At 39.7% G+C, this 10,668-nt stretch overlaps 1 protein-coding gene and 1 pseudogene across 1 annotated transcript; both read right to left on the bottom strand.

The window, feature by feature from the left end:
- Positions 1–956: 956 nt before the first annotated feature.
- On the bottom strand, positions 957–2,905 carry LOC146469135 (uncharacterized). Its single transcript, XM_085123787.1, has one exon. The coding sequence runs from the start codon at positions 2,858–2,860 to the stop codon at positions 1,991–1,993; it is 870 nt and encodes a 289-aa protein (XP_084979913.1). The 5' UTR covers positions 2,861–2,905; the 3' UTR covers positions 957–1,990.
- A 3,273-nt stretch (positions 2,906–6,178) lies between these two features.
- LOC146469136 (uncharacterized) lies at positions 6,179–8,566 on the bottom strand (annotated as a pseudogene).
- Between the last annotated feature and the right edge of the window lie 2,102 nt (positions 8,567–10,668).

The raw sequence follows: 10,668 nt of genomic DNA on the forward strand, positions 1-10,668 counted from the left end.
TGAGCGATAATCAAATCCCGTTTTGTCCGACACAGAAATATTCTAGTTCTATGTTTTCCAACAAAATGTAAAATAAGATTGCAGTTTCAACAGTGAAAGTTTCCTTTAAACGGAACGTTTATAAGGCTAATCCCAGGCGCTCACTTCACACACACTCAATTTTTGGCGCGAATTCGTGTGGTCACCGAATGACACACGACGCACATAATTGTTCCCAGTCCCTTATGCCTGCTTTGCGCTGACCTGCAAGAGAGAACGCCTGTAGGGACTGAGCTGCGTGTTGATGTTCTCATGTTTTCTCCGAGCCGGAATAGATTCATGTAGATGCGAGACGCGCGCAGCCTACATAACTGGCGTTATTTGTAGCGACCTGCACCATTTGCAACGTCTTACACGGTTGGTGGACAGGACAAAAGAACGAACAACAGAACGATGTTTTCCGCCTTTAAAAACAATGCAGCTGCAGGTTATCAGGGTCCAGTGAAAATAGAGCTTTTGAAAGGTGCAGGTATACTGTGTTATTTACAAGAATCGCAAAGGGAAAAAAAATTTCCCTTGCCATACACTTCGAGTCTTCTCTGTTACCATTAGCAACGCGCAGCTGGTTGCAGCCATTAGACTCCTCTTTCTCCACGGCAATGTTTAATACTTTCTCGCGAAGTCTTGCTCTTAGGATAATCTGAAGCCTCAGCACCGCAATGTTAACAAACTACAGTTTCGACTTATTGAAACTTTATTTCCAGAATAATTTGATACGACAATCATTCCAGTGTTCCATGTAGCAGCTCCGATGCAGTATAACCGATTGTGTTTACACAATGAAATACATTCATAGCAAATCACAAGAAAGCGTTACGTTTCGTTACGTTACGTTTCTTAACCATTTCACTGACTGACTGACTGACTGACTGACTGACTGACTGACTGACTGACTGACTGACTGACTGACTACCATACATTTCTTTAAAAGTTAGTTCACAGAATTTGGTGTTACATCAAACAATATCACCTAGTTGATGATTTTCTTTATTCTCATCACCTGTCTGTTTGACAATGTATTGATAATGTAAGGAGAAATTACGTATTGATCACTCCCGGGAGTGAAAGGGTCAACCAATCCAGTCGAGTGGGCTACTATCAGTACAAATGAAAATTAATGAGCGGTGTTTTACGTAAAAGTAGCACCAAAGAAGTCACCCACCTGACGATCACAACAAAATCTCGAAGCATAAAACTACAGTTAATCCCATGAACAAAAAAGAAAGTGACCCATGTGTTTTCCCGCTGACAGATGCAAAAAGTACAAAATGAAAACTACTCCGGAAACGGTCTTGCGTACTTACGTATAAGTATAGGTAAGAAACAGAAAAGTATTGTAATATTTCGGTTCTTATTTCAAAACCATTTCCAATCATAACAGAACAAATAATGCGTATAAAAGCCTTTAGAACCAGGGGCCCGTTTCTCGAAAGACCAGGTAACTTACCGGACCCGATAAGTGTCTTTGGTGATAAATGTTTCTCGACAGAAGTCAATTTTTGTTAGCTTTGAATACTAAATTTTAAAATCTTATAATTCTGTGAAAACATTGCCCAAGTACCATGTCTGTAATCACTGTGCAATCGGCAAAAAAACATTTAAAAATGTACTTACCGGGCCCGGTAAGTTACCAGGACTCTCGAGAAACGGGCCCCAGGCCTTGGCAAGTGGGCAAAAAAAATGCAACTCGGCACTTGGTGCGAGTAAACATTCAAGCAGCGCCAAGCGTGCAAAACTGTGCACCTGGTGCCAAGAGCGGGAAAATACAGGAAAGCTGACGTTTTAATGCCTTTTATAGATTCAAATGAAAATGGTTTTAGAAAACGACTTCAGTAGTTTAAATTAACGTGGTTCTTATTCCGCTTTTACAATCTACTTTTTGCAGTTCAATGTAAATCTAAGAACAGTTTACAGCGCCGCTTTTTTGTCAACACACACAGTCGGTTATAAATCATTTCAGCGGTTTTACCATAACCGTCAGCATCCGGGACTCTTTAAGTGGGATGACCACGGTTCCCCCGCTCGGATATTTCCGCTCGTATATAGGGAAGTCGGTGCGATCGTGACATCCCCCATGTACAATCTTCTCTCCGGTGTCTATAAATGTCGAGGGCAGAATGTTGTTACGATTAAAGCGGGAGTCGATAGCCACGTACACTATCACGGGTACGTTCACAGCAAAGGTGATGGTTGTCTCGTCGTTCGGTCCCCGGAGATGCGTCAGTCCGTAGTATTTCGGAGGGATATCAACCATTGTGTAACATGCCCGGTTGGTGCTGAATTTCTCTCCTTCTCGTACCATGCTTATCTCGCGCGGGGTGCCGGGAAAATGGACTTTGAGCTCTGCATAGGGGCGCACTTGATAGGCGTTATCGCGGAGGAAGATGCCTGTCATTCGGGAACTCTTGAAATTCACCGTCACCAATCCCGGACCGTAGACTTTCTTGCTCCTGTAGATTGGGAACTTGACCCTGCTATGGCACCCCCCTAACATTAACACATCTCCGGTGTTTTCGTAGTCGTCTCCGTGGATATATGAATAGCGCGAATCGATGGCGAGGTAAATTATAACCGGGACGCTGACGTGAAAGACGATGTTGCCTATTTTATCGTTCAGGCCTCGAATGTGGGTCAGGCCGTGGTAGAGAGGAGAAACGTCTTCCCAAGCATAGCACGGTCTGTTAGTAGCGTATATCTCTCCGTGACGCAGCGTCGAAATCTGCAGTGCTCCATATCTTGTCACGCACAGCTCATGATCAGCTTGCAGACCACTGATGGTTGCAAGTATAAGCAATGAGAAAATCGATACAGCGACCTTCATGAAGACGTTTTAGAATATAATAAATTGAAATGTTGTGTAATGCAAATTTTTCTTACATTTTTCTTACATTTTTCATACGTAATTCGGAGATTTGTTAAGCCTCTTTTTAATTTAATGCGAAAGTAAACGTGCAATGTGCAACTGCGGCGATCCAAATTTCGTTCGTCTTAAAATTAGTATGGTGTTTTTTGCCACGTAAGCGTCCTCCTTTAAAACGGGAAAATATTTGCCTTTGCGATGAACAGGCCCAAGAACAGTGTTTTCTGAATCTTTAAGGCTGGTATTTTAACATTTACATCAAATACAGTTCATGATCTCTTGGGCTCAACCAAATTTTTTTCCTTACCTTTGTTGTCGTTCTCGGCCAATGGCGTACTCCTAACTGCACGTGTTTAAGGAGTTTCAAGTGTCCACTGAAGGCAGAAGACTGGTGGTTTGAAAGTTCGAGGCTCCACACCGCCTTAAGTATGCTTTGCTATCACCAAGGATGAATGTTTCTAAGTGACATCAATAATCTCGTCCAAGGCAACAAACAGGAAAAATTTCTTGATGCTTGAATGTTGCTAAAAGAACATCTTAGCTTGTTTTTGATTGCCTCTTAGAAATGAAGGACGTCCTTAGGCACAAAAAGGAAATTAGGTTACCTTTTGCCTTTTGCGTCAGTTATCATAATATTTTAATTACAACATTTCTTATTTGTTACCCAGGCTTGACAACGTGCCCACCTTAATTGTTCCAAGGCAACAAACAGGAAAACTCCTTGACTTTCAATTAATGAGTTTCAATAACAGCATTCAAGTAGTCACGATATACCTTAGCGTTCAAACGGTCTTGCGGTAGTTTTTCGGTCAATCTTGGAAACCTGGAACGGCCGGCATTGTTTTTGTTTATTACTAACTCCTGGCTTGACAACGTGCCCATCGTAATTGTTCCATATTTCGTCCTTAAAGCCGTTGATTTCCTCCAAGGCAACATACAGGAAAATTCATTGATGCTCAATTAATCAATTTCAATAATAGTAATCAAGAGATCATGATTTTCGTTTGTGTTAAATCTTGTAGAAGTTTTGTCACTCTTCAGTAAAAATGGAAACGTTAGATTTCTTTTATACAAAAACGTCTGTTTTTAACTGAACGACCTTGACGCTATTAACTTTTAAGGATTTGAAGATGGAATGTTCTAAAAACGTTGCAATTTAGAAAACGAGATATTTTGTAATATCTCACCTCAAAACCCGCACTACAAAAAAAGATTTATTGTAAAGTGAAGTTAAAATACAGACAACATCAGTATTTCTTATTCTCACGGCGTTCGTCAGTATCAGCAAAACCGTAAACAATTGCACCTGTTCAAAAAAGGAAGTAAATAAAGTCCTTGAGGAAATTTCAAACTTGGGTATGTTGTTATCGCGTTCAGCTTAAAATTTTCCCTCTTCTCAGGCTCAATCGATGATCGCTGTATTTCCATTTAGAAGGCCTTACTCGTCTCATAAATTAGTATTTTAAAAGTTGTTTGAGAAAACTCAAGTTTTCTTCGGAAAAATGACGACTCAAATTTCATAACACTAGTAGACAAGTTCCTCAATTTCGCTTTCGGGCGAACGGAGGAGCAAATATTTCGATAAGAATATGAAGTAAAGGTGTCAGCTAACATTTAACAGCTCGGATCGTAAATTCAGGAATTAAGAGTCGATCCGTTTGGAACTAAGACTTTCAATTCTGCGATTTCAATTCTCAGCTAAAACATACTAACGTACCCTTTGTATTAGCTTAAGCGGCAAATATGCCTTTATAAGGCCACCAAACGATCTGGGAACACAGCATTTAAAAGTTTTCCGTGTTTTGCTTTAATTTTCTCCTCGAGTGCCCCTGTTTATTGTGAGAAATTATCAACAGAGGTTTGAATTTGCAAGTGTGATATTTTGGGTTTGCTTGAGTGAACACAACGTTTGAGCTCTCTCTTCTGAAGTGGTCTTTTATGTTTGTTATTGAATACATCGTGAAAACAACCCTTTTGACTAACGAGATGTTATTAGTGGCAGACGTCTTAGTTAAAGATGTAGGGACTGGCACACAAAGGGAATGTTTATAAAGCCTGTGCTTCCACATCATTTCGTGGCCTTTTTGGTTAAGCTAATGGCTTTACGAAAATGCTAGCTGACCTGTTACTTCATATTTTTTTTTTTATCGACTGGAGGTATTTGCTTCTCCGAAAACAACTGAAAATAATTAATTTTCCAGTGTTACGAAATTTTGAGCTGGTATTTTGCCGAAGTAAACTTATGATTTACGTTAAAACTTAATTTGAATTTCTGAGGCAATGAAGGCCTCACTAACAGATCTTCACCGAAATTAATCTTGGGTGCCCCTAAGGATATCCAGAGATCGAATGGTATATCTCGCCGTAAAATGTGGGCTTTAGCAAGATAGAATATTAATGAAACTAGGAAACAAGTGCGGCGTAATATACTTAAGCCTAAAAAAAGGGAAGAGTACTAAGATCCTGGAAAACCAATAATTCGTTTTGTATTTTAGATTGCATTTTAGAAATCAAGGTGTCCCATATTGGCAGTGTAAATCGCCTCTGCTACATTGTTGCTTGACGCGTCAAAAAAGTCATTATTATTATTATTATTATTATTATTATTATTATTATTATTATCAATAAGTGTTTATAATAAGAGACTCTTGGTGGTCTTTGATGACGTCTCTGCGGGCACTAACCACAAGAAAATGCGGTACAAAGGCTGAAAGGAATTCAAAGACAAGCAGTTTATTAATACTCCGCCAGTTTCACGCCTGATGTAATTAGAAATAGCCTAGTTCGGAGTCAAATAGAACAAATGATAGATGGAGCTTTTCAGCCCGGCTTTTTAGTCAGTGATACCGAGGTAGTGTATACGAGTCTTCTTTAGCTCAGTGGTTCAGCATCCGAACTAGAAATCGGACCACTGAACAGAAGTCGAACCAAAGACCTTAGAACTCTGATATTCTTTTTCCGCGTCAGATATCTCGGACACTAATTAAAAAAGTACATCTATCAGTTGTTTAAAATAAATTAAACGTTGTTTTGCAGCTCACGTTTAATACCGCTTGACCAAGGGATGGAGAAAAGTTACCGAATGCAAATTGATTGATATTGAGCGACGCGCGGGCCTTTTCTCTCTTTCCTCAAACCAATATCGTTATTGTCCGGTGATATATTGAGCTTTAGCTTGAGTGCATGCTGGCTCGAACCTGCTTGCTGTAAAAATATCGGAACCCAGCTTGTAAGTGATCTTGGTTACTGTTATTTAAAAACACTTTCCAATCACCCAGCTAAAGCAGAAACTCGATTTCTTTTAATATTATAGCCATTTAACTGAATTACTTCAAGCTCAATAGTATACATTTAGAGCCTCTTCATATGAGCCCAGTAAACAGGACGAATTTTATAATTGTCGTAATTCTTTTCGTATAGGAAATTTCGGCCTGGTTACCAGATGAAAAAGACGCGATTCTTTGCAGTTTGGCCTTGTCTTCCTTTAAACGCAAATCATCTAGTAACTGTAAAGCGACCACAGTCCCAAGCATCGTCCACAGAAAGTTTTGCCATCTCCGTGACTCCCAGTTCTTGGTCAGTTCTGAATTTGTTTATCAAGACTGTTTTTAAGTCGTCCTGAAAACCTCGGGCAGGAGTGTTCGTATGGGAAAGATTCCCAGCCCGGTTACCGAGTTCAGTTTTGGTAACTGAGCTAGCCCGGCCTCTCATATGAGCACATCGAAATTGCTATAAAATGAAATTATCGGTGAAACCTGATTTTTGAGGAAACCAGGTTCACAAATCCTGTTTCTAAAGTCTCACGTGAGATGCAAGTTTGGAAACACAAACGTTTATCGTTAAGGATATAACCTAGTTTATTTCTCAACAGCATTTTTAACATTAATAGGGGACGCTGTACTCATGCACACAAATAGTGCAATAAACCAAGAGAACATGATGTCAGACTTATGATGTCATAGAGCGGTTTTCATTTGAACGCCGTAAGTCAAACCCAAAGTAATTACTCGGGCCAATCAGTAAAGATACAAATAGCGCAATGAACCAATCAGAACCTCGAAGCAAATACATGCAATCGGCCTCAAGCGCGCGAAAACGCGTGCAAGCGAGGCACGAAAGTGGCGCGAGTTTTGCGGCTGAAGTAAAACAGAACCAAAGCAAACTCGACTGAATTAGTTTTAGCACTTACATGAAAACCGCTGTATAATCAGTTGATGAAACCAATGAGCACTCTGGGAAAAAGCAAAGAAGAAAAAGGAAAAGATTTGCCTGAGAAGCAAGCGTCATCCGAGATGGAGGGTAGAAGAGAAAAAAAATTGCAACCGATGCTATATGAGGGAAAATATGAAACTAATTAATGCTTTGCTATCTATTTTTCTTTCAACTCTTTTAGCCTTCTGAAATAATACTTTTCATCTATTTCGAATGTTAGCTATTTAGCGCACTTTACGGTCAATGCAAATTCTTTGATATGAAACAAGCTCAAAGCTCAAATTCCAAACCCCTTTGTTTAAATCAGCAGTTTTACCATAACCGTCAGCATCCGTGATTCACTCAGTGGGATGACCACAGATCCCCCGCTCGGGTATTTCCGCTCGTATATAGGGAAGTCGGTGCGTTCGTGACATCCCCCATGTACAATCTTCTCTCCGGTGGCTTTGAATGTCGAGGGAAGAATGTTCTGGCGATGCAGGCGGGAGTCGATAGCCACGTACACCATCACGGGTACGTTCACAGCAAAGGTGATGGTTGTCTCGTCGTTCGGTCCCCGGAGATGCGTCAGTCCGTAGTATTTCGGAGGGATATCAACCATTGTGTAACATGCCCGGTTGGTGCTGAATTTCTCCCCCTCTCGTACCATGCTTATCTCGCGCGGGGTGCCGCGAAAATGGACTTTGAGCTCTGCATAGGGGCGCACTTGATAGGCGTTTTCACGGAGGAAGATGCCTGTCATTCGGGAATTCTGGAAATTCACCGTCACCAAACCCGGGCTGTAGACTTTCTTGCTCCTGTAGATTGGGAAGTTGACCCTGCTATGGCACCCCCCTAACAGCAGTACATCTCCGAAGAGCGCGAATCGACGGCGAGGTAAATGATAACGGGGACGCTGACTCGGAAGTTTATATTCCCAGATTTATCGTTCAACCCTCGAATGTGAGTCATACCGTGGTACAAGGTGGAACGTCTTCCCAGGCATAACAATCTCTGTTTGTGGCGTATTTCTCTCCGTGCTGCAGCATGGCAATCTGCAAGGCCCCGTACCCTGTCACCGATAGCTCATGTTCAGCTTGCAGCCCGTTCATCATCGGGAATACAACCAACGAGATGAAAATCCATAAGTTCGCCATTGTGATCAAGTTCGCTCTCTGTAGCTAAATGAGATCTTACACAATATGGATCGTTTTATGACTCCTTGCAGCTCCGTAGTTTAATATATACCTCTCGACTCTTATCGCTGCTATCTGCAAACGTGCTCAAACGCATTAAAATGCCTTTAAAACACATGCGTGTTATCACGTACTGAGCTCTAAGTCACCGCTGAGTTTGAATTGGAAACGCTTAGGTCACGTAGTTTTAAACAACTTAATCTGCACATTCAAACTTCTTGTGAATGTCATGGGAAAAAAAGACTTTTAAGGAAGCTATCGAGGGTCGCAGTTTGCGGATGCATTACACTGGCACTCCTGCACTCATGCGCTCCTGACACTGGTCAATACCAATCTCGTCCCCAGAGCCCGCTTTTCTTTTGGTCAGCACCAAGAACGCGTACCTCCGTCAACACAGCGGCAAAATGAGTGCGCATGCTCCGGGGATTTGTGATTCAATCGTGAATCGATTACGAATGCTCCACTTCAATCGCCAAATTCACACCTGTTACCAAAATATTTTTTTTGTTGAATAAGATATGTGATGGAGCAAGTTCGAAGGAACCTTTCCTGAAAGCGGCAACCTTAGCTATTTTGATTTGGGCTTATCCACGCGAAATGAGAACAAGCAATTGAAATTTTAAAAAAGCCGCCATTTTGCCGAGTAAGATTGCTCACGCGTGACGAGCATGCGCACTCATTTGACCGCTGTGTGACCTCCGTCCGTTTCCCGTTCCGCTGGACAAGGGTAACGAAGGCTCTGGGTACGAGATTGGGTCAATACTAAAAGAGAGTGCACGGGCTAATAATACCATTTGATCAAGACCGATTAGGCCTTTGCGGCAAAAAAATCGTGAGGATCATATCCTAATTAAAGAGCTATAGGTCCCACGCTATCTGTATACCAAACTTAGCAGTTTTTTGTCCCTAAAATCTTTTATCTTCCGACTAAGATAGATATTCGAACTGAAACTTTCGTTAATGAGAACGAGAATGTCAGAAGGAGACTGAAGGAGAGCCTTATTATATGAGCGATTACAAGTTATTAGAGAACTGATAAAGAGATATGGCAAATTCCAAAGTAACGTATTCATTGGAGAACCTTTGAAAGCGATACAAGGGCTATCAAATACAAAGGATTCCGCTACTGCACACAAAAAGGAAAGGAGTGGAATTCGATTTCAACTTAACATTTTCAAATTTACTCAGTAGAAAATGCACGTAGTAGACAAGTTATTGAGATTTTCCCTTTCTGTTTGGTCTCTGTCAGGAAACTATCAGTTTGAGCCACAAGCTTATATTATCCCAGATAATCAGTATCAATCAATCAATCAATCAATCAATCACTTATCTCCTGTTTCTCGCTATAAGCTACCGGATCTACACACTAATTAAGTCAAACCATAAAACACGTTTCAGCTAACTCGTTTTAGTCTTATACGCATCTAACAAATCGACGGCAGTTTTCTATGGCCTATACCCTATGTTTTATATTATAGGTGTAAGTTTAGTTACTAAGAAATATGCTATTATGATGCGCTTTTGAATATTGTATAGAAAAGGCGCAATATAAGTAATAAATTATTATTATTACTATTATTATTATATTATTATTATACATACTTTTCCTTGTTTCTTTTTTTATGATATAGTTTGATGGGGTTTTTTCTTAGGTAAAAATCAATGAACGAATAATGTTCTTGTAACTTGATGAGATTTTTTTCCCCTTTTCTTAAAAAAAATGTGTTTAAAAATAGTCTTTTTATCGAAAAGAATTGTAAATAAGTTTTAATAGCTACTTTTAATCTGTAAATAACATTTTACTTGGAGAGATTAAATCATTATTTTTAATTATTATTATTATTATTATTATTATTATTATTATTATTATTATTATTATTATTATTATTATTATTATTATTATTATTGTGTGCAGTTGATAAACGTATGGATGCTAAAATAGAACCACATAGGCCTTACGGATTTAGTTTCGGTTAGAGTAGACTTTTTCTATGGGGATTAATTGCATGTCGTTAGCAGTGTGGTTAGGAGCGGTGAGGAAGTGTTCTGCGGCTGTGGTGTGTTTAGATTTAGTGTTAGGGTTATCTATGGTGCAGCGGTGTTCATTAAAACGGTCTTTTAAGCGAAAGAAAACCACTGAGTTAAAAAAAAATTAGCGATAAAATATAATGGATTATTATTATAATTATTATTATTATTATTATGCGCAGTAAAACTATCTGTAGGCACGGTATAAGAAGCACCACAGGGCGCGTAGCGTAACCTGTGAGCCAAGCGAAACTTAATATCACGTAAATAAATTATTATTATTATTATTATTATTATTATTATTATTATTATTATAGACCATAAAATGACGTCAAAGAAATTTTCAAAACTCAA

This window comes from Pavona decussata, unplaced genomic scaffold, assembly GCF_977016875.1.
Source record: "Pavona decussata unplaced genomic scaffold, jaPavDecu1.1 SCAFFOLD_127, whole genome shotgun sequence".
Taxonomy (NCBI): domain Eukaryota; kingdom Metazoa; phylum Cnidaria; class Anthozoa; order Scleractinia; family Agariciidae; genus Pavona; species Pavona decussata.

What these genes read in the sequence shown, in the direction of transcription:
- LOC146469135 (XM_085123787.1), bottom strand. Translation starts at nt 2,860, where the DNA reads ATGAAGGTCGCTGTATCGATTTTCTCATTGCTTATACTTGCAACCATC.